Raw genomic sequence first — 26,042 nt, forward strand, 5'->3', positions numbered from 1 at the left:
ATTGTCTGTGGTTCTTAGATACAGTCTGTAAGTATTGTCTCTGGTTCTTATATACAGTCTGTAAGTTTTGTCTGTGGTTCTAAGATACAGTCTGTAAGTATTGTCTATGGTTCTTATATACAGTCTGTAAGTTTTGTCTGTGGTTCTAAGATAGAGTCTTTAAGAATTGTCTGTGGTTCTTATATACAGTCTGTAAGTATTGTCTGGTTCTTAGATACAGTCTGTAAGTTTTGTCTGTGGTTCTAAGATACAGTCTGTAAGTATTGTCTGGTTCTTAGATACAGTCTGTAAGTTTTGTCTGTGGTTCTAAGATAGAGTCTTTAAGAATTGTCTGTGGTTCTTATATACAGTCTGTAAGTATTGTCTGGTTCTTAGATACAGTCTGTAAGTTTTGTCTGTGGTTCTAAGATACAGTCTGTAAGTATTGTCTGGTTCTTAGATACAGTCTGTAAGTTTTGTCTGTGGTTCTTAGATACAGTCTATAAGTATTGTCTGTGGTTCTTAGATACAGTCTGTAAGTATTGTCTGTGGTTCTTATATACAGTCTGTAAGTTTTGTCTGTGGTTCTTAGATACAGTCTGTAAGTATTGTCTGTGGTTCTTATATACAGTCTGTAAGTATTGTCTGGTTCTTATATACAGTCTGTAAGTATTGTCTGGTTCTTAGATAGTCTGTAAGTTTTGTCTGTGGTTCTTATATACAGTCTGTAAGTATTGTCTGTGGTTCTTATATACAGTCTGTAAGTATTGTCTGTGGTTCTTATATACAGTCTGTAAGTATTGTCTGTGGTTCTTATATACAGTCTGTAAGTATTGTCTGTTGTTCTTATATACAGTCTGTAAGTTTTGTCTGTGGTTTTTAGATACAGTCTGTAAGTTTTGTCTGTGGTTCTTAGATACAGTCTATTAGTTTTGTCTGTGGTTCTTCGATACAGTCTGTAAGTATTGTCTGTGGTTCTTATATACAGTCTATAAGTATTGTCTGTTGTTCCTAGATACAGTCTGTAAGTTTTGTCTGTGGTTCGTAGATACAGTCTGTAAGTATTGTCTGTGGTTCTTATATACAGTCTATAAGTATTGTCTGTTGTTCCTAGATACAGTCTGTAAGTTTTGTCTGTGGTTCGTAGATACAGTCTGTAAGTATTGTCTGTTGTTCTTAGATACAGTCTGTAAGTTTTGTCTGTTGTTCCTAGATACAGTCTGTACGTTTTGTCTGTTGTTCCTAGATACAGTCTGTATGTTTTGTCTGTGGTTCTTAGATACAGTCAATAAGTATTTTCTGTTGTTCCTAGATACAGTCTGTAAGTATTGTCTGTGGCTCTTAGATACAGTCTGTACGTTTTGTCTGCGGTTCTAAGATACAGTCTTTAAGAATTGTCTGTGGTTCTTAGATACAGTTAAAGTATTGTCTGTGGTTCGTAGATACAGTCAAAGTATTGTCTGTGGTTTTTAGATACAGTCTTTATGTATTGTCTGTGGTTCTTATATACAGTCTGTAAGTTTTGTCTTTGGTTCTAAGATACAGTCTGTAAGTTTTGTCTGTGGTTCTTAGATACAGTCTTTAAGTATTGTCTGGTTCTTAGATACAGTCTGTAAGTTTTGTCTGTGGTTCTTATATACAGTCTGTAAGTATTGTCTGTGGTTCTTATATACAGTCTGTAAGTTTTGTCTATGGTTCTTATATACAGTCTGTAAGTATTGTCTGTGGTTCTTCGATACAGCCAAAGTATTGTCTGTGGTTCGTAGATACAGTCAAAGTATTGTCTGTTGTTCTTAGATACAGTCTGTAAGTATTGTCTGTGGTTCTAAGATCCTGTAAAAGTCTGTAAGTGTTTTCTGTTGTTCCTAGACAAAGTCTTAGTGGTTCTAAGATACAGTCTGCAAGTTTAAACTGTTGTTCCTAGATACAGTCTGTAAGTATTGACCGTGGTACTAAGATACCGCATAAAAGTATTGTCTGTGGTTCTTAAATACAGTCTGTACGTATTGTCTGGTTCCTAGATACAGTCTGAAAATATATTCTGGTTCTGATGTACAGTCTGTAAATATAGTCTGTAGTTCTTAGATACAGTCTGTAAGTTTTGTCTGTGGTTCTTAGAAACAGTTTGTAGGTTTTGTCTGTGGTTCTTAGATACAGTCTATAAGTATTGTCTGTGGTTCTTAGATACAGTCTTTAAGTATTGTCTCTGGTTCTTATATACAGTCTGTAAGTTTTGTCTGGTTCTTATTTACAGTTTGTAAGTATTGTCTGTGGTTCTTAGATACAGTCTGTAAGTATTGTCTGTGGCTCTTAGATACAGTCTGTAAGCTAGTTTTGTCTGGTTCTTAGATACAGTCTGTAAGTATTAACCGTGGTTCTGAGATACCGCATAAAAGTATTGTCTGTGGTTCTTAAATACAGACTGTACGTATTGTCTGGTTCCTAGATACAGTCTGAAAATATTTTCTGGTTCTGATGTACAGTCTGTAAATATAGTCTGTAGTTCTTATATACAGTCTGTAAGTTTTGTCTGTGGTTCTTATATACAGTCTGTAAGTTTTGTTTGTGGTTCTTAGATACAGTCAAAGTATTGTCTGTGGTTCGTAGATACAGTCAAAGTATTGTCTGTGGTTCTTAGATACAGTCTGTAAGTATTGTCTGTGGTTCTTAGATCCTGTAAAAGTCTGTAAGTTTTTTCTGTTGTTCCTAGACAAAGTCTTTGAGTATTGTCCGTGGTTCTTAGATACAGCATTATAGGAGTGTCTGTGGTTCTTAGATGCAGTCTGTACGTATTGTATGTGGTTCTTAGATACAGTCTGAAAATATAGTCTGTGGTTCTTAGATACTGTCTAAGTATTGTCTGTGGTTCTAATGTAGTTTGTAAGTTTTGTCTGTGGTTCTAAGATACAGTGTAAGTATTGTTTGTGGTTCTTAGATCAGTCTGTAAGTATTGTCTGTGTTTATTAGGTACAGTCTGTAAGTTTTGTCGGTTGTTCTTAGATACGGTCTAAGTAGTGTATAGTCTGTGGTACCTACGTACAGTCTGTAAGTTTTGCTATGGTACTTGCGTGATTATTTTCTGTGGTTTTTGCATACAGTCAGTAATGTCATTGTTTTGGATTCATTTCGTATATAATAAATCATTGAAACAGGCGGACACCATCGTTCATAAAATATATTTGTAACATGATGGTATGGATACAGTTCTTACACATATAAAGGTATTCAGACGGACATTTAAGTGGCTGCACGTCGGATGTACTTATTTACTGGCTACAATATTAATACCAAGCTGCAGACCAAATCAAAAAATGATTTCGTCAAGTAGAAGCCGAAAATTGATTTTATTTCTAGTCAATTTGACAGACGGAGTCCTACGGTTATATGACCTTACTATTGTATTCGCTGTTAATTTGAACATGAATGCAATACTTGCCACTGGACGTAAATAGTTTGTTGGACGGACAGAGTCTAGAGGTTACCCTTACTATAGAAGTGATCGCTAATATGATCTCGTTCTGAACATGAATGAAATATTTGTTACTGGACGCAAAGCAAACAGCAATCAATCAATTTAGCGGTTACTAGACTGTGGTAACGTAGGTAAAACGACGCACTGAAAGACAACTTTATTTGAAATGCATAATTTCATTACTTTTATTTTTCGATAAGTATATTTTCTGTATAACGTTCATGAATACACCAATGAGACATAGTTATTCGATATATAAAAACCCTATACAACGTTCATACACCAATGAGACGGCGCTATGGGTAAATAAGGTTCATACACCTATATATTAGACCGATCAATTCGATATCTAGAGTTCATATTCCAATGAGACAGTTATTCGGTTGGTATAGACCCTTCATACATGTTGTATATACCTATGAAACAGAGTTATAAGATGTGTATAGACCCTACAATGTATTTAACGTTCATACACATACACATGAGACAGAGTTATTCAAGGGTATATAATTACATATACTCTATACAACGTTCATAAATCAACGAATCAGAGTTATTTGATAAGTATAGGCTCTATATAATGTCCATACACCAACGAGACAAAGTTATTCGATGGGTATAAACCCTATACAACGTGTATACACCAATGAGACAAAGTTATTCGATGGGTATAAACCCTATACAACGTGTATACACCAATGAGACAAAGTTATTCGATGGGTATAGATCCTATGTAACGTGGTGCATACAACTGTGAGACAAAGGTATTTGAGAAGTATTAACCATGTTTAGTGTTCATTCACCAATGAGACTGAGTCCTTCGATAAGTATAGGCTCTATACAACGTTCATACACTAATGAGATAGCTTTATTCGATGGTTATAAGCTCTATATAACGTTCATATACCAATGAGACAGGGTTGTTATTAGATGGCTATATAACCCGTCGTTCATACACCGATGAGACACTTTTTGAGAAGTATGGACCCTGTATAGTGTTCATACATCAATGAGACTGAGATATTCATTAAGAAAAGGCTCTATACAACATGCATACATCAACGAGACAAAGTTATCCGATGGGTATTTGAGACAGAGTTATTTGAGAAGTATAAACCCTGTATAGTGTTCATACACAAATGAAACTTATGTTATTCGATAAGTATAGGCTCTATACAAAATTCATACACTTATGAGATAACGTTATTCGATGGCTATAAGCTCTATAACGTCCATATACCATTTAGACCGGGTTATTCGACGAATATAGCCCCTATATTACGTTCATACACCAATTTTTCGAGGCCGGGTTTTAGACCCTATACAACATTCGCTCACCAACGAGACAAAGTTATTCGATGGGTATACGAGACAGAGTTATTTGAGAATTATAAACCCTGAGACAGAGATATTTGATGGATATAGCTTTTATACAATGAATCATCTGATTTATTAGATAAAAATAGGCTCTAAAAAAGACTCCAATGCGACAAAGTTATTCGATGGGTATAGACCCTATGTAACAGAGTTATTACGAAGTTTCAATAAAGGACAAGATCATTCCGTCTTATAGAATGTAAAAAAATATGTTTTCTGTCCATTCTTTTAGATAGACCGAATATAGCAGTTACACGACCTACCTATTGTACGCATAGTTTTCTTGTCTCAAACATGCATGAAATATTTGACCGTGACCTAAAGCAAACAGCAAACTATGTCTCACATGCATGAAATATTTGCCACTTGACTAAAGCAAACAACAAACAATGTCTCACATACATGAAATATTTGCCACTGGTATAAGGCAAACAACAAACTCTGTCTCACATGCATGAAATATTTGCCACTGGACTAAAGTAAACAACAAACTATGTCTCACGTGCAGAAATATTTGCCACTGGACTAAAGTAAACAACAAACTATGTCTCACGTGCAGAAATATTTGCCACTAGACTAAAGCAAACAACAAACTATGTCTCGCATGCATGAAATTTTTGCCACTGGACTTAAGCAATCAATGATCACTCAATCTAGCGTATACTAGAATGATGGTAATGCTGGTAAATAGATACACAGTAAACTGGTTATGTCATATATTTTGCATAAAACTTAGCTTCGTTGCACCATGGAACATTTGTTCCTTATCGAACACTGAACAGTTGGGGAAACTATACACATCATTTAATCTTGATACAGTTCTTAATTTGAATTGGGATTTAATATTTGACAGCATAGGTTTCTGACCGCAAATGAGTGTGGTCTAAGAATTTTGAAATTGGAAACATTGTGTTTTTGTTAAGATTCTATATTTTTATTTTGACCCATCTGATGAGTTAAGCCATTCTCCAACTGATTTTTATATAGTTTGTTAGGGGAAATGTTGGAGCATTCAAACTAGTTTAACCCCACCACATTTTGTATGTGCCTGTTCCAAGTAAGGAAGGAGCTAAAATGAATGGTTGTTGCTTGTTATATTTTATAGTGCATTGTTTTGTGCTGTTGTACCAATGTCTCATGGTAGGAGAGGGTTTTGCGCCATCCAACTATTTCATCTCCGCCACATTTCGTATGTGGCTGTCCCAGTCAGGAGCCTTTAATTCAATGGCTGCCGTTTATTGCTGTTTTAACATATTTGTTTTTCGTTCATTATTTTTAACATACATTGGCTGTAAGTTTTCTCCTTTGAATTGTTTCACATTTGTAATTTGGTGTCCTTTTATAGCTGATTATTCAGTTTTTGTGGGTTTTTAACCTTGTAAAAAAGCTGCAAGTTGACCTATAGTTGTTAATGACTGCGACATTTTTGCCTCTTGAACAGAGTTGTCTTGCTGGCAATCATACCACATCTTATCTCATTTACCTATAAATATATGGTTAGATTCAGCAGAAACATACAGGTCCATGGATTCACAATATAACAAAACACCTTGTGTTCATCATACAAAATTTAATTTTAGGACCTGTTGGACCTCAAAACGGACCAATATGTATGGCAAACTGTTTTAAAATAAAATTGAGAATAGAAATGGGGAATGTGTCAAAGAGACAACACACGACCAAATAAAAAACAACAGCAGAGGGTCACCAACAGGTCTTCAATGTAGCGAGAAATTCCCGCACCCGGAGGCGTACTATTTATTAGAATTTCAAGAAATCTCATGTAATATTATATAAGATATCTTGTATATTTAAGGAGATATCTTATAAAACATCTCATATATTATATAAAAAAAAATATAGTTTACAAGATATCTAATAATACTTTAAAAGATATATTTAAAAGTATATGAGATATCTTATAAAGAAAATTATATGAGATTTCTTATAAAAATTATATGAGATATCTTATAAACTATATAAGATATCTCATAAACTATTTAAGGTATCTCATAAACTATATAATATATCTTATAAACTATATAATATACATTATAAACTATATATTTTATAAACTTTATAAGATATCTAATAAAGTTTATGAGATTTAATGAAGTTATAATAAATAGCAAAACGGCTTGCCATAAATTTGCTCAGTAAGCCCAAAAATTAAAGTCTTATTTCACAATAAGATTCAACATATCAAATGGACCCAATATTTTAATTTTTTGTTGAAAATTTGGCCCAAAATCACAAATCTAAACACAAGTTTTAATTCAATATATCTAACAATCCAAAGATTTCAATTTTTGATGAAGTCCATTTATCTTCAATTTTGGACCCTTCAGACCTCAATATGGACCAGTTAATTCAAAAATCAATGTCTAAATTCTCTTTAGATTCAGCATCTTGAGGGACACCACATATTAAATATTTGTTGAAATCAAACAATTTGGATCCTTTGGACTTTAATATGGACCAATGGGGTCCGAAATCTAAATGTGCAGTTAGATCCAGCATTTTTCATAATCCCAAGAATCAAAGACTTTGATTTTTCTTTTAAACATCATTTAAATAGCCATACCATTTTATGATTGCAAATGTTTGCAGTCATAAACATGTTAAAAGAGTAAGTTGTCCTAAAAATTTACCTACATTAATCACTTATTCGATATTTTATCTGTATGAGAAATTAATTTCTTTGCTAGCTGATCATGGCTTTGTTTCATTGATGTGCAGATAATATATATTACAAGATTCATTCTTGAACCATTCACTTAAAAAAGGAGTGGTTTGAAAACCCTAATTTCATATACTGTAAATTCAGAAATTATATTCAGAAAAATCCTGTTTGATCAACTCTGCTGTGGTAGTATTCTTTACTGTTAACAAGCAACTGGAAGTTGTATTTGACTTGTACACAAATTGTTAATGACATCAAGGAAATACAAGATTTTTTAATCATCAAAATAGGGAAGATGGTGCCATTATGAACATCATGACCAAAGCAGCTTTTTACTTATTACTTTAATTACTAGAATACTTGCTGTGGTCAATTTGTTTTTTTTTACTACTGTTCTGCTTTTGCTGTTAAAACCATTTGAGATTGGCAACAAACACAAAAACTTCATAATAGTAAATGATTGCTTTATTGAAAAGGCAACTAAAAATTTAATTTCTACGTAGCATATATACCATCAGAAATACTCATTAAACATCACTCCCAAATCTTCAATAGAAAACATAATCCTAACACATATAATACCCTTAAAGCAACAATAAATATAATTCTCATTTCTGACTGAAGCATAAAATATGACACTTATAAGTATTGATTGAGTTTTTGCCCATGAAATAGTCTGACATCAAAACAATGGAAAAGTGTAAGCGGAACAGAACTGACAAACCTGATTCGTAAAACCAGGTCAATATTAGCTTCAATGCAAAGTACATAAACACTATATATAATACTAATACTATATCTATCTGGAAATTTTTTGTCCTATGCTAGTACTATCCTGACCATATTTCACAAATAATTAAAACCTCTTTCCCACCCCTAGTGATAAAAGGGTTGTGTTTTTTCTTCTCTTGTCATATTTATTGACCAATTTATCATTTTGTATACTATATTGTGTTGCTCTTGTTGCATACAATGTGTGCCTTTAAGTAAACTAGTAATAATAATAAACTGTTATAAACTTAATTAACATGAACTAAAAAAAATATTGTACTAAAATTTTCCATAATAAAAACATATTCAATATGTCAAGTATTTTTGATTTCATAGTGAAAAAAATAAATATCAAAGTTAAAATAATTAACCTTGAAATTAACGTAACATAACATTTTACTTCATACAAGAAAACTAGATACCTAGTTCTACATATTTTAAAGAAAACAGATATATAATATAAAATTCATCACAATCACTGAAAACAGATATATTTGGATGAGACATTGCTGATACATGTATAAAACTTTGATATAAATTTCATAAATGTGGAAACTAAATGAGGTTGGAAGTTCAGATTAAATAAATGTTTCGTTTTAAGAATACCTGATTTCTACTTAAAGATACAAAACATGCGACATTGACAATGAAACAACGGACATTTATTCACTCACAGTTTCTCACATATCAAAGTTTACAACAACAAAAAAACCGTCACAACAAAATAATTAAAATATACAATAAATATAGTTAAATGCCATAAATGATGTTTAAAAAAAATAGTCAACAGGTTACAATTGATTAAAAACTTAAAGTATACAATAAAATACAATTAAATAAGTAAGAGAAAAATGAACAAGAGGAACTTTTAAGAAAAAAAAACAATAAAAAAGATGTAACACACAAACCTAATTTGAGAAATAGAATTTACAATGAACTAGTTAAATATACAGCAGTGCAATGAGCACATTATATGCCTCTCATTTATAACATTCCATAATGCCTATATTTCATATCAGAAATTTATAAAAAAAAAAGCTTAAGGGAGCTCACATCAATAGAAATAAAGCAGTCATCAAAGTTCCATGAAACTGCTCAAAGCACTTATGAATTCTTGTCCGAAAACAGGAAAATCCCCCTTTTTGTTAAAAAAAAAAATCCCCATAGCTAGGAAAAGTAAAATCTAAAATTTCTATCAAACGAAAGGTAGCTCATTTCAATAGAAATAAATAATTCATCAAAGTTTCATGAAAACCACTTAAAGCATTAGCCAAAGGCGTGGCAAGAAGAAAACGGACGCAGGGTAAACCCAGCATACAACTTCAATAAAATAACTACTGTTCAGTATTTTTGGGGAATTTAAATTCCAAGCGAAAGGAGTCAACAGTATAGTGAGGCAAATAAGTTCAAAGAGGTGTAACTCCTAGAAAAAAAATTGAATCGCAATTTCCCGTCGATATGCACAACTACATAGTATGTCCTTATTATCTGAAAAGCTTTCATGAAATTCTGTTGTGTAGTTTGAGAGGAGTTGCGATGACAAACTGTTGCAGTAGTACATAAATTCCAAGCGAGAGGAGTCAACAGTATAGTGAGGCAAATAAGTTCAAAGGGGCGTAACTCCTAGAAAAAAAATTGAATCGCAATTTCCCATCGATATGCACAACTACATAGTATGTCCTTATTATCTGAAAAGGTTTCGTGAAATTCTGCTGTGTGGTTTGAGAGAAGTTGCGATGACAAACTGTTGCAGTAGTACATTAAAGTCAATAAGTTCAAAGGGGCGTAACTCCTAGAAAAAAAATTGAATCGCAATTTCCCGTCGATATGCATAACTACATAGTATGTCCTTATTATCTGAAAAGATTTCGTGAAATTCTATTGTGTGGTTTGAGAGGAGTTGTGATGACAAGAAACAGGACTGACGGACGGACTGACGGACGGACAGACGGGTCAAAAACATTATACCCTCCGCAACCCGTTGCGTGGGGTATAATTACTATCACATGCCAAAAAAAAGCTTCTTTTCATTATTCAGGTTCTCTATTTTAACAGTAAACTAAGGAAAATAACATTCCTTTCCTCAGACTCAAGAGCCTGGTATAATATTAAACCAATTGCAATGATGATAGTGTTTAGGATCAAACCATAAAATAAATTTGTTGCGACTTCCTGGAATTCTAATGATAAATCTTTTTGCTGGAGTATTGGAACAATGATCTAGATTTGCTGGAGCTGGTTTATTAAACTGTTCAATTACATCTACCAATGAAGTCAGATACTGAAAAAAATAAAATAATTCTATTAGATTATTTTGTGTCAGATTTAAAATCTATTCAATACATCTCTGATTTCTGCAAAAAAAAAAAAAAGTATCCAGAATTAGAAGTCTTAATATTATACCTATTATTCCTATATACATGATTATACAACTATTGTTTCTGTGAATCCATATATTTTCTTATTTTGTCTGTGCATTCTTTACATTTTCTTATAAATTTTCTGTGCACTCTCTACATTTTCTTCAGTTGACATTCTGATATTTGATATCTTATTTCAAATCAATCAAACTACTGAACCTCATAAATTTTTTTGTTAAATCATTGGACAAATAACATAAATTTTAATAATTCTGATATTGTACATATTATAAAAGTGCTGAGGGTGTTAAAATATTTTTGATATTATTTGTCACTTGTTGAATATGTTTGCTTAATATAGTTGACAACCTGTTGAAAGTTTTAATTGGACTAATTGTTCAAAGCACAAAGCCATGTACACTATTTCAACAAGTTAATATTTGATGGCAATCCAATTTTAGGTGACTTGTGTTTTAGCTGGTATCAAGTTATATGTCAATCAATGGGGATATATCAATTAAGGCAAACAAATGTGTAAAGCATGAAAGGGATGGCTTGAAATTAACCTGACAACAAGATCTTCAAAAACTTCATGGACTTCTTTTATTGTGCTTCTTCAACAATTCACAAATGTTCTTACACCAGATCTTGTAAGTCCACTTGTCAGGTACTTTCATGGTATGCACCTTACTTCCAGCTTTAACTTTCCATTATATAATATATCACTGTAATTAAAAAGTGTGTAATAAATGTATAATTTAAAGAAGATCCTAAATCTACAAAACTGTACACCAACTTATTTTTGTAGACTATTACTTTTGAAACTTTTGTGAGTTTAAGAAAGAAAGAAAAGACACATATGTTGTCTGTCAGAGGTAAAGCAGGGAAGAAAAAGCCACTAGGTTATTTGATATTGCTCAACCCAACGAAGGCATTTAATTGGAATGAAAATTGTCAGGATTAACTAAAATTGGGGTCTTTCCTAACAGAAATCAATAGCATTTTGGTTGAAAACACAAGAATAAACTGCTGCTAATTCAGCTGAAAAGGGCTTTACACAAAATCTACTATCCCTGAAAAATAAGTTGGTTTACATATATGATGTTAAGTTGTTACCATCAATAAACATACAACTTTCAGAAAACTATTAAATACATTACGATTTTCTTTAAAAAATTAAGATATGGAGTTATTTATTTATAAATAAACACAAAAAAATAAGAGAAATAAGTTTCATTTTAGTTTTGTTGTGATTGGTGGTTTCTTCCATTAATCATACACACACCCAACAGCTCCCATTAGTAGTGGAAGACACAAAAGCATGGTATCCAAAGTACCGGTAAGACTATACCTCATGTGTTATATATATACATGTATATGAAGATACAATGTAGTTTAGTTTAAATTCCACTATACATGAACAGAAATATAGGACTTTTGTTCTATTGTTGGTTTTCTTTTTTTTTGACATTTCATAGGTACAAACTGTAATGTACATGAATATAACTGTTAAAAAACTAAAAAATTACTATCCATTTCATAAAAGTTTTTACTAGAAACTCGAAATTGTCAGTCTAGGTGATCAAGTGATCACAGGTACCCCTGGTTGCAAAAACACCCTTACTGTAGTTGCCACAAACCAAAATCACAATTGAATGTGACCTGTATTTTAAGTTTCCGCACTTGTCATGCTTGTGTTAAATTATAATAAAATTGAAAAAAGATTTTTTCAAATGGTGCATTATCAACAAGAAACACAAAATCAATCTGAATTTTTAGGTAAATAAGGGTAATAACTCTTAAAACAGTAAATGTCAAAATTAATTTGATCTGTCATTCATGAACCAACTTGCATTGTGTTCTTTAAGAACTTAAAAAAAATTTGGCAAGAGATTTAAAAAAAACTTTCAAGGTGGTCGTGGATAATTATATAAGGGGCATATTTAGTCATAAATCTTGAACAATAAACATCAAAGCTATCATAATCAAACTTGACCAGTATAAAGTATTATCCAAGATGTTTCAATTTCATCAGATTTGGTCAAGTGATACTGTAATCATCATCATAAAACTAAAATTTTGAATGGTGGACAGACAGCATACTGACAATCATGTGCATTAATAAATGCCCCATCTTTTCAAGATAAGGGGTATGATAATAATTGCGTGTCAGGAACATTTCAATACTTGCTAGCATTTTTAGTAGTAAGATATTTTGTGAAAGGTGTAAAGTCTTTTACAATATATACTTTTTTAAAACCTATCTGATTTGATCATGTTGATAATGTCAATGTGATAAACAGTTCCGAGAATCCAGAGGTTTTCTGATGTTAAGCTTTATGTCTGTCCTTGCCCAACAAATTTCTCCATGCATTTTCAACAGTTCCTTTATTTTTCGTCAGTTAATAATAATTATATATTCTGCCAATATAAATGAGAAGGTTGACCTGAAATGTATGATAAAGATTTCAATTTATACAAATTAGTTTCAAGATCTCTCCTAAAAGATGTAGTGGAACTAATGTATGAACACAATGTTTTCATAAAATTTGAATGAGTAAATTTTCCTTTGAGGTAAATTTTAAGCTTGAAACAAGTAAAGGTTAGGTATGCTTTTTTCCATTAGGTATTAGGGATGATCAATTTAAACATACTTGGTGTTCATGGGAGGCCATTATAAAATGGGGGTATCCACCAATATATAGTGAAAAATAAATATTTTCATTTATATTTTCACCATGTTCACTCATTTACATCTTTTATCGTACTTAGACTCTATCATAAAGCAGATTTTAAAGTGCCTTTCCTGAATTTCATGTGTTTCGAGTAAACAACTCTCAATTAATACTAGAAAAGATCAAATTTTGTAAATCACATGTACAAATGTAGGATATAAATGACATCAAATCTAAAATACATGTTTGTAGTGTAAAAAAATCTTTGTTTTATCATATTTAATATATATTGGACATAATAAACAAACCTGGTTAAATAAATGTCTTTTACATCTATTCTTTCATTTATTTTGTTTTATACATAAATCAGGTAATTTAGAATTGTTTTACATTGTTTTGTATTTCAGGGCCTTTTTAAGTTAACTATGCATGGCATGGGTTTTGTTCATTGTTGAAGGCATTACACATATGTTCAGTGTCTGTCTATGTTGTGATTGTTTCAGATAAGGGTGAAGGTTGGTACCTATCAAAACGTTCAATCCAGCTGCATTTGTTTGCACCTTTACTAGTCAGGAACATGATGTTTAGTGGTTGCCATTTGTTGATGAGGTTCATAAGTCTTTCTCGATTTTTATATAGATTAGACTGTTGGTTTTTCTATTTGAATGGTTTCACACTTGTCATTTTTGGGGCCCTTTATAGCTTGCTGTTTGGTGTAAGCCAAGGCTCCATGTTGAAGTTATAGTACTTTGACCTATAATGATTTACTTTTAAAAATAGTGACTTGGATGGAGAGTTGTTTAATTGGTATTCATATAACATCTTCTTATATATCTAGTGACCCATACAAATGTAGTTGTTAACTTTTATACCATTCACTGAATGTTACTGTCAAGTTTTTCATCAGTCAAATGTATGAATGGTAACAGAACTATATATTTTTTGTTCAATGAACATGATTACTGTAACTTACTCATATCACTCATTCAATGTTTTACAAGTCCCTGTCATTTAACATGTTAGTGATGTTTTATATAATAACATGAAAATCAGATTTTTTAAATGGTTGTCAAACTATTATCGATCAGACCACAAGTTTTCTCTAAAGTTCACATTAGTTTACATTTTTCATGTTGGTACAATGCTGTTATAGCCAACCAAATGGTACATGTATAACAAGTTTTTCTCAATGCTGAAGGCAACATGTATACATGGTATATGGTTTAACATCCCCTTCATTTGAACTCATGTGGATAGTTGTCTCACTAGCAATCATCAACCACATCTCCTTATTTTAATATGGAAGGAAAGAAATTAACTATTAAGAATCATGATATTCATTGAAGGATGTAAAAAAGGGGGAGAAGATGCAAATATGGCAATCAAAAATAGACACAACAATTTTTAAAAAGACAAAGAAGAGTTATATCTGTGCCTGTATTGTTCACCTGAAGAATAAAATCACCAGTTTGCTAATTCAGACTTTTATATATTTTTTTGCAATTTACAGGTTTAGCTTTAAGCTCCTGTAACATGTATAACTTTCAGATAACAGCCAAAACTGAAAAAAAGAAGTAAAAAATCAACATACATGACATAGCGGACTATGCATTTTAAAAGACTTTTCTTATTGTTGAAGGCTGTACAGTGTTAGTGACCTATAGTTATTAGTTTCTATGTCATTTATTGTGGAGAGTTGTCTCATTGGTAATCACCGACATGCCAATTATTCTCTTTAAATTAATGTATATATTTAAAAAATGTTTTCAAAATAAAAACAAAAAATGTGTGAATAAAAGTATAGTACAAGTTGATAAAGAGATTATATCGAAACAGGGGGTGTCACGGAATAGAAGTTCCTTCATATAAATTTAAGTTCCGAAAGGAAAAATATTCTGGAATATTATTTCCAGAGGAATAAAAATTACAGTATATGTTCCGACCGGAATAAATGGTATAGAATATGTGTTCCTACAGGTATAGATATTATGACATTGTTTATAACAAAGTTTCCAGTGGAACTTCAAATATAAGTTGACACCTGGACCAAATATTCACTAATTTTTTAGGATATATATTCATCTTGTTAGGTTGAACCTTTTTACATGTTCAATTTTCACCTGAGCTCCTATTTTTTCATGGAAAAAGCTAAAAAACTGGAAATTTATATTATTTCAGGGGCAATAACTCCAAAACAGGTTTATAGACTTTTCTCGAAATTTCAGTCAAAAATAATATACATATTGTCATGCTGATCCATTTTCCAACTCAGTAAACTTTTAACCTAGCTCCTAAACATATCGTGGTCACAGTTAAAAACTGATAAAAAGCATTATAAAGGGGACAAGAACTCCAAAATAGATTAACTGATTTTTTTATACAATTTTATCTTCTTCTCCACTAGCTATATATATATAACTCCCTATTACTCCTGATTAATGTACTTGTATTGCTTGTTAAAGTTTCATCCCTATAACTGTGGGATTTATCTTTTAGAATAGGATAGATTTACATTGAAAATGTTTGGTTACCTACTGTGTGTTCCAGAGATAATGGCCGCGCCCCATCATCAACATCGTGGTAGATCTAGCTAAGTTCCGAATGGAAATGAGTATTTTCCGAAAAAAAATTAAAAATTTACAAGTGTGGACACATATCGGTGTGGATAGTAAAATAGAGAGCACTTGAAGCAGAGCTGAGCATGTAACTATGGTTAGATGCCCAATGGTGGAAGGAGAAGCAGTACTTTATATAAAGAGAGCACCTGTTTTACATATGAAAATATGGTTCATCTATAAAGGGGGGTTAAAGATCAGTTATACTAGATTAGTAATTGTTAAATTTGTAATAGTATGTTTGAGAGTGTCATTATCATTGAGTTTATATATTGGTTGTGCCCTCTTCAAACGTTCTACGAGCTATTTCTTTGTCTTTTACATATAGTTCAACTTGATGATCTTCTATGTGAAAGTGTGTGCAACGGTGAGTCCGATGATCTCGCCTTTTAAGACTGAGGTTATGTGTTATAATAGTCTCAGTTTCAGATAATAAGCAAAAAAGCAAAAACACAAATACCAAAAAAACAAAACACGGTGTGTTGCGGGGGTCGACATAAGTATATCATTCAAAAACTTGACTGTTTACAAGTAACCATGGAGACAACAACTTGTCTCTGAAAATTTGTACTTGCTTAGAGAGAAACCTCCGATATACTAGCTGTCATTACTGACATAAAATGATATAAAAATTAGCATTCTGCTTTTCTGACGAAAATTTCCATACAGAAAACTGTCGCCGCGTCATCTTTTAATAGATCAGCTTGAGATTATTATTTAGGTTGAAACACTAAATGCTCATTTGATGAAAATGCTGGGAATAAAACTATTTTCCAAGGTCATTTCACCCACATAAATCCTTTCCTAAGATAAAGTAGTCCTAAACTTTGAAAAAGCCTTTAACAACTTATTCAGTTCTACCAGTGATTTCCCCCTAAAATAATTGTGTGAAGGTATTTCATGATTTGAGGAACAATATATGATGGAAAAAAATTGGGGGTCACCGATTTAGATTTGTCACTATAGCCACCTTGAATTTTGATTGGAAAATAAACATTGAAGACCTGTTGGTGACCTTCTGCTGTTGTCTGCTCTATGGTCGGGTTGTTGTCTCTTTGACATATTCCCCATTTCCATTCTCAATTTTATTTGTATGTGTCTGTCCCAAGTCAGGAGTCGTTTGTTTATGTGTTACATATTTATTTTCGTTCATTTTTTTATATATATAAATAAGGCCGTTAGTTTTCTCGTTTGAATTGTTTTACATTGTCATTTCGGGGCCTTTTATAGCTGACTATGCGGTATGGGCTTTGCTTATTGTTGAAGGCCGTACTGTGACCTATAGTTGTTAATTTCTGTGTCATTTAGGTCTCTTGTGGAGAGTTGTCTCATTGGCAATCATACCACATCTTCTCTCTTATAGTTGTTATTAATAAAGCATTTATACATATAGTATATGATGGTCATTAGTATTTCTATTGTATCCGGCATATTATATTAGGGAACAGTGCTTATCTTTTTACCTTCGAATAAATTATTGTGAACTTATCTAAGTAATTTTATCACACATTTTCCATAAGTAGGTGATTTCAGAGTGATGCGTATCTTTATAAAAAATAATCATTTTCGATATTTTCTAATGCTTTTCAACTACGATTTTTGATCGAATGCGGTCTCGGCTGTATATTTGGAAGTTCCATCAAACGTACCATCTTTATAATCTATACTCTACTCGGGACAATATTCCCCAATATTCATGCAATTACCCTATAACAATATAAGATCAACAATAATAAATCAAATAACGTGTTAGTCTCATGGTATATGGTTTTTAGGCCGCAGTTTTAATTTCCGGATGTAGGATAAAAAAAAATTATTGGCTTCAACATCGTTGTACCGTTTTACCCTATTAGAACAATATAACTCCATACCATATGCAAAACTTGTATCATTGCTGTGTTATTTTACTTGAATAAGATAACCCCATACCATATACTAGCATGGCTATAATACTGTGTTTCTCTATTTCAATAGAATAACCCCCTAACATGTGTTAACATGGTATACCATACCCTCTATTGAACAACGTAACCCCACTAACATAAGATCTATTTAATAGGATAACCTCAGTTGCATCGGGTGCTCAATGTTAGTGTTATCGTAAGAAAATCTGAGATTTTTTGGCAAACGTCCAAAACCAAACACTAAAGCTTTGGTTTTGTCAACGTTTACTTTCAATTTCCAAACCTTACAATAATCATGAAAGGCATTGAGTTGAGTCTGCAGGTCCTGTGCTGTTTCGGCCAGCAATACCGTGTCATCTGCGTACAAAATTATAAAAAACTTTAAGTATATTTCCAATTCTCTTTCCAGATCTTCTGAAATAGTTTGAAGTCCTGTGATATTTTTACTGACTAAGAAATTTTCTAAGTCATTCAAAAATAATGAAAATAGGAAAGGTGATAAGTTTTCCCCTTGTCGTACGCCATTATCACAAGCAAAGTATTCCGAATTACAATAATTATATGATATACGAGATTTAATATCACTGTACATATTCAATATTACATTATACATCTTACCATTCATATTATTCAATAGCATTTTATAAAACAAACCATCTCGCCATACAGTATCAAATGCCTTCTCAAAATCTACAAAGGCACAATATAACTTCTTCTTCTTACATTTCAACAATTCAAAAAAAGAATATAAGGTAAATATATTATCTGTAGTAGAATACTTTTGACGAAAACCACTCTGGTTTTCTTGTATGATAATAAATTCATCTGAAAAATCATTTAATCTTTTATTTAGTATTCCAGTAAATAATTTTCCCAAGCAACTAACAATAGTGATGGGTCTATAGTTCTTTGGATCTTTAGAGTCGCCTTTATTTTTATATACAGGTTTAATAGTGCCAATAAGCCAACTTTGTGGAATTAAGCCTTTGTCGAATATAATATTAAAAAGTTTCTCATAAATACAAATAAACTGGGTAGATGTGGATTTTATGTATTCATTTATAATTTCGTCTTCTCCACAAGCTTTGTCATTCTTCAGTTTCTTAATGCACCGAAGAATTTCATCTTGCGAAAAAGGCGAATTTATATTTTTCTTTAGCTGCTCACTTTGCATGGGATCAATGTCGGGAAAACGCACTTTGATCATCTTCCGGTGCAGCGTTCAAGTTTTTGAAAAAATCGTGTAATTTTCCTATATCAATATCGGGTTGCTTTTTCCTTTTTCCTTTATTTAAAATTTTCCAAAATTCTTTCGGATTGTTGCCACGCAAATTTTGAATTTTGTGTGAAAGATCATTTCTAAACTTTCTGTTTTTGTTATCGAGAACCTTCTTATAAACTTTTTCGGCATTTAACATGTCTAAATGGTTTTGGCAACTATTTTTAGACTTAAATCGTATCTCTGATTTTCTATAATTTTGGCGCGCAAATTTACATTCCACATCAAACCATGGTTTATTTTTATTTCCACTTTCACCTTTATTTTTATTCCGTTTTACGGAAGAGATACCAAAAGTAGCTTGTCCACACCTGACAAAAATGTTACATAAATCACCTATAAATGTATTAATTACATTTTTATTAACATCATTCAAATCAGTATTGCAAAGTTTGTATTCTAATTCCACAATTTTTTCACCATCAATATTATTTTGAAAATCTTTTATTTTTTCAGAGTCCCATCTATTTATTTTCTTAACAGTGTTTTATTAACCAACTAAGTGCATTATTGCCAAAAGTGACTGTTTATTAAAAATTACATATTTTCTGTAATGGCCCTGTTTTTCTGTAATGGCCCTGTTTTTTTCTGTAATGGCCCTGTTTTTCTGTAATGGCCCTGTTTTTTCTGTAATGGCCATGTTTTTCTGTAATGGCCCTGTTTTTTCTGTAATGGCCCTGTTTTTTCTGTAATGGCCCTGTATTAATGCCCAGTTTGTCTGTATTAAGCCCTGTTTGGGTTTTTGATAAAGTTAATAAAACTAAGTTGTAAAGAGTATAATACCTTTTTGTGTTTTATTTAATTTAGTAACCAGTAACCAACATTAAAGAACCATATAAAGGGATCACTGTTCATCCTGTTTTTTAACACATATCTCTTTCAACTTAATATCTTGGATGTTTGGTATATTTTAAAGCTTTATAATGGTGAAGTACAAATTATTTTGTTCAAACTAAACTGTCATTAAAAGAGTAAGACAGTACATCAAGTTAGCAGCAACACATATACTTTTGTTCAGTTGGTTAATAAATGTATTAAGAAATGGGTGTTTTTATAATGGCCCTGTTAAATGTCCTCGGTCAAGTAATAATGGCCTTGGATGTCTGTAATAGCCCTCGGCGTTGCCTCGGGCCATTACAGACTTCCTCGACCATTATTACAGACCTTGGACATATAACAGGGCCATTATAAAAACACCCATTCATTAATACTATAATCATGACTATTACAATCAACATTTTCTGCATGGTCATTTACCACATTTTTATTACAATAAAAAGTGACAGAAATAGGATTATGAACATCTGACAATAATTTACTTGAATCTAAAACCTCAAAGTCCTTAAATGATTTTAGAAGTCCAGGACTGCTGATACAATAATCAACGACACTGGCATTACGACAAGTAAATCGCCCTATATTTTGATCCCTTCCCATTCTCCCATTTAGTATGAAAACGCCGTTACCTTTACAAAAATTCAACAGCATATTTCCATATCTATTTTTTCCTTTATCCATGTTTACACGTTTAATAGGGAAAGACAGATCTTTAAGAGCATTAACGGGATTTTCGATAAAATCAGATAAATTATTATCACGATGTTCATTTTCATCAATAATTACAAAATCATCATCACAACCTGTTCTGGCATTAAAGTCGCCTAAAAGGCATATATAATTTGAATAATTTGAAAAGCGTTTTTAAGTATTCTTGTTCAATCTGATTTATCGCTTCATCTGATGAATACTTAGTATATTCCGGAGGAATGTAAACAACACCAAAAGCAACGGGTTTGTCTAAATTAAAAACTTTCCCGTTTACTTGAAACCACAGAACGTATTTACAATCTGTTTCTTTAATTTCTATCATGTTCTTTAAATTTTCTGTATAACCAACTATAATACCCCCTGATCGTCTGCTAGTCACCGTTTTTCTGTTTTTCATTTTAAAGTGAAAACCAGGAAAATTTATGACATCAATATCGTCCGTTTTCGTCTCAACAAAACATACGATATCGTGCTTTTTAATTATATTTTCAAATTCTGGATATCGCATTCTGGACTTTATGCCACAACAGTTTAAACATAAAATATTAACATCATTAATGACATGATTACTGTTAAAGGTACTATTTACACTCGGTGAACGACCACTAGTGTCATAGCAATATGAACTATTTAAATCTCTGTCGTATAAATCATCATTTAAAAAATCTGAATAGAAATTAGCAATGATTTCTGAAAATAAATTGTATATTTCAACTGCAGTAAAATGGTCTGTTACATTTAAATCATTACACAATTCAAAGTACGACCTTTTGTCTATGTCACATGATCGTCTACTTTCACACTGGTCATCATTTTCATTAGGTTTAACCTGTGAGTTATGTACAAGTATATTGTCATTATCAAGTATGGGATTAGCAATACAGTTTATATTTTCAGATAAACAACTATTGGTATTTTTATTTATTACATTGTCATAAAATTCAGTAGTATAATGTACTCCATGGCTATGCTAGACGCCATTGCCATTCACTGGTGGGGATGAATCTTAGCGTCTCATCCTTTTGTACGGCCTGTCCGTATCTTTTGGCGTGGTCAAAAGAGAATTGCGATAACTGTAAGGATTATCACTTCTAGGGTTATCACTTCTCATATCATCATGTTCCATGCTTTCATCAAGGATATATTGTTTGCCGTCTATAAAGAGTTTATCACGGACAAGTACAGTATGTTTACCCGAGTATTTGGCTTCCTTCTGGATAGGATATAACTTCCTACGACGATCTTCTATTTCACTCGGAAACTGTTGATGAATACTGTAGGGTGTCTTTTTTAGCCATCTGGCATTATCAAGCACCATCTTGAGGTCATTGTGGTATAGAAAACGCGCCACGATAGGCCTCGGATTGTTCCTAGAGCGTTTACCGAACCGGTGAACGTTACCAAATTCGATATCGTGTTCTATACCTAATTGTTCATATATGAAGGTACGGAGTTTTTGCTCGACATCTTCCGTATGTTGTTCTTCCAAATTTTTGAATATTAAGTTGTTCTTCATAGAACGACATTGAAGATCTAGAACAGTATTTTGCAAAGTTTGTATTTTACTTGTATCATGTTGTTGCGTGTTCGATTTGGTGTTTCCTAACTGTTTTTCAAGATTTTGTATTTTGCGCAACATTTTTTCGGAATCGTTGTTGACTTTTCTGACTTCATCTGAGTGCTTGATCAACTGGGCCGCATGTTGACTGAGCACCTCGTTTCGTTTGTTGCTTTTCTCCTTGACATCGTCAAAAAGATCGCTTAGCACTTGGCAACTAGTCTCTAACTGCTTTTGCGACTTTACAATATCTGTAACCGAAGTTTCAAGTTCTCTAACATGCGAGGACATGAGGAGAAGGTCCTTCCTCAAATCTTTTACGGACTCAACTGATGTTTCGATGGATTTCAGTCTGCCGTCAATAGATGAAACAATACGAAGAAGCATGTTCAACATCACTGGTGTATTTATACTAACATCATCACTCTCGTTAAAAATCTTTTGACTTTCCGTCAATAGTTTTGAAGTTTCCTCAAGCGACATCTTTAAATTGATATTTTATCTTTAATTAATAACAATGATTGTTATAATTAACGGTCAATGTTAATAGTAGAGAATAGTTCACGCTCTTGGTAGTATAATAATTTGTTGTGAGCACTTTTTTGGAATCCTATAGTGTTGTGACGTTTCTTTGTCAGGTTAAAGGTCAAACTAGAAAATTTTGATGATAACTCCTTTATATCTTTGTTTCCAGCAGTAATACGGGTAACAGGACTACAAGCTACCCGGGGGCCGGGGTCCACAGGATGATCATATTAAACTTTAACGTAAATTTAAGCCCGAAAATAAGGTGTTTACTATACTTTTTACCGGAGCTAGATTTAACCAACCTCCATCTTGGCTTTCGGAACCTCTACTGAAATATACATAAATATCTTCATTTTAATCAAAATATCTGTGAATCGTGTTTATAGATATATATAGTGCTTTAAGGTAGCCCTACAGTCAGAATTTTCTGACACCAATCAACAGTCTTTAAAGATTAATTCTCCAAAACCACTCAATGGATTTTTAAAATCTTTAACTCATTTTAAAGCTGAAATATAACTCTTTCTTAATCTATATATAAATATATTTTTGGTTTTTATTAATCTGAAAATATAACTCATTAATTGCCAAAACAGTGGTCTTCCAACTTCAATGAAAATGGCACAGTCATGTCAAATGATAGTAAAGCTTTATTTGCATCCTTTTAATCAACCTTATACAATCTCCAAAACCGTGTCTCCAGTAAGAAGATATATTGATTAAACTGCTGGGTGCCAAACCTCATTTCACCTTTCATCTTTGGAGACCTATAAATTCATTTAGAAACAAATTATCCAAATACTGGGAAACGGTATTATAGAAAATACACCCTTTAATCACATATATCAAAGTCAAGCCAAAGGGGGTACCCATAAAATTTCTATTTTCATTTTTTCCTTACAATTCTCATGAAAAATTGTTCTGAGAAATGACCTAAATTCTGAATTTTCCCCTTAGAACCCATATAAAGTCAATATAAATACAAACATTCCACTTGGAACACACCAGGAGTGTTCTGATACCATTGCTATATCAATAGAACCACACACTTTGTGTCTTTGATGCTCTAATGCTGTAAATTTTGCATTATATGTGAACTGCTCAACACTAATTTGGCATTTGGCGGGAGTTTGACGTCACAGATTAGACCAACATCTGTGATGTAGTAATTAAATATAGACAAAGCTCCACCTCTTTCCAGACAGTCTAAGATAAAGGAATAACAGGATTGACCAGCTGCATATAATCAATGTTTAACATTATTTTTTTCTATATATAAAGAATAATTTTCTTTTGAATTAAAAAAAAAAAAGGATTTAAACTATGTCTAAAATTAGCTAGAACATTAAAAGTGTGCATAAAAAAAAACATGTTCATAAAAAGATCAAGACCAACGTCTTCTAGAAAACACACTTTCCCACATGATCTTTTAATTCAATGGAACTGAAAAATTACACGTAAACTGAAAAATAGTTAAAATGCATAAAACTGTATTCAAATGAAGGAGACCAAAGAGGAGAAATTTATACAGGCAGTCAGAGGCTTTCAAAAATACTTTCCCACTCTTTTCCATAGTATTTGTTTTTAATTTTTGGTATATTTTTTCCCTTTAGATTATTTCTTTTTCTCTGTTCACTTCCATGTTATATAAATATTTTTTGTTGCAAAACAATGAAATATAAGGGATTAACAGCTGGACACTGGTATCAACAGATGATTGACATATAAGCCCCTCCCAAAATGCCTATATATTTAGATTAATAACCATGTGCTTATATTTACATAAGTTCATTATCAATTTACTCCCTGTTGTGATATGATAATGACTTTGGGATTTTTACAAACTATGCAGAATAATACTTACTTCAAAATTAAGTAATAACAAAAATATCTTAAAAAAATCATTGTTAGATTGTAGTGCTACCTTAAAACAGTTAAAGTCAAAAGTTTACTCTTTATTATTTGTTGTTTGTGTTGTTTTATAAAAAGGGGGACGCACATCGTCAAGCATTTTCAAAATGCTATTACTCTTGCACTGGTTGACCTATTGTTATAAATAAAACTTCATATACTATCGTGTTCATGCTGACATTTATGCATCAAGACTATTTTTATAATTTTAACATTATTTTTTATTTAAAAAAGTAATAATGAATTTCATCATTTTTACATTGAATCATGGACCGGGTGTAAACTTTACAGTACTAACTTCCCTTTTATTCCTTGTGTTATCTTAACAAAATTTTCCCAAAAATATCTTTATATATTGTTATATAGAATTGCAAAGCTGAATATTAAATATGAATATTTTTTATCGATAATTTTTGTAATCTTTATCATTTTCTTCAATGTTGGCTGAGGGGGATCAACAGCACTAATCTATGTCAATATGATATAAATATTACAAGCTGAATTTGTACAGCATCCCCAGAGTTTGCTTCCATTGAATTTTTTTCTCAGATATCATGAGGGACTACCGAAAAATTGTCCAAATTGTCCAAAAATTATCACAAATCTGCACCACTTTGGCATTCGACGACATGCCTTAATCGAAGGGTATTATATTTATCTTCAAAATAAGACCAAAATTAGCCGTGAGGTATTTCGGTCCATTAAATTTTTAAATTTACCTTACTTGTCACCGTACTATAAATAATAAATAATAAACAACACGAACTCCCCTAAAAACCGGGAGTGAAATCAGGTGCTCCGGAAGGGTAACCATTTCCTGCACCGTATACGGCACCCGTCAAATGTGTTATTATCATGCAACTATCACCATATTTGGGGAAAAGACATTGTTTTGTACTTATTTTGGATATATCTTATAGATAATATGTCTTCGAAAACCCTACTTCCGGTAAAATCCAATATGGCGGACATTGTAATGAAATAAGCTTATTTTTTAGGGATGGAAGTTGAAATGTGTTTTAACGTATTACTACTATCATTATATTGTTCAGGAACCTTTCTGGCGGACATAGAAATATCGATTTTTTATTTCAATTCAATATTCCACTTTTATCACAGTGTAAAAAAAAAAAATGTGCTTGTCGCTTTAAATAAAGACAATAGTAGTATACCGCTGTTCAAAACTCATAAATCCATGGACAAAAAATAAAAATCGGGGTAACAAACTAAAACTGAGGGAAATGCATTATTGAAGTTATCCTCAAAACCACTAATTCTCTATTTTGTTTTAAATGTTTTAATAAAAAATTAACACAAAACAATTTGGCGTAAATTCCAAGATGAGTCCTCATCCATAGATGTAAAGTTTTGAATAGATTGAT

At 31.9% G+C, this 26,042-nt stretch overlaps 1 protein-coding gene and 1 long non-coding RNA gene across 2 annotated transcripts; both read right to left on the reverse strand.

Annotated features, from left to right (window-relative positions):
- Positions 1–9,139: 9,139 nt before the first annotated feature.
- LOC143067774 (uncharacterized) lies at positions 9,140–15,052 on the reverse strand. The gene is made up of 4 exons (XR_012976025.1): positions 14,766–15,052; positions 12,892–13,089; positions 11,209–11,367; positions 9,140–10,563 (listed from the first exon to the last, which is right to left on the reverse strand). It is a non-coding gene; the product is annotated as an uncharacterized LOC143067774 (long non-coding RNA).
- Positions 15,053–19,014: 3,962 nt separating this feature from the next.
- On the reverse strand, positions 19,015–20,807 carry LOC143066246 (uncharacterized). Its single transcript, XM_076239237.1, has 2 exons — positions 20,327–20,807; positions 19,015–19,601 (listed from the first exon to the last, which is right to left on the reverse strand). Exons 1-2 carry the CDS (start codon positions 20,631–20,633, stop codon positions 19,015–19,017), a joined length of 894 nt encoding a protein of 297 aa, XP_076095352.1. The 5' UTR covers positions 20,634–20,807.
- Between the last annotated feature and the right edge of the window lie 5,235 nt (positions 20,808–26,042).

This window comes from Mytilus galloprovincialis, chromosome 3 (genome assembly GCF_965363235.1).
Source record: "Mytilus galloprovincialis chromosome 3, xbMytGall1.hap1.1, whole genome shotgun sequence".
Classification (NCBI taxonomy): Eukaryota; Metazoa; Mollusca; class Bivalvia; order Mytilida; family Mytilidae; genus Mytilus; species Mytilus galloprovincialis.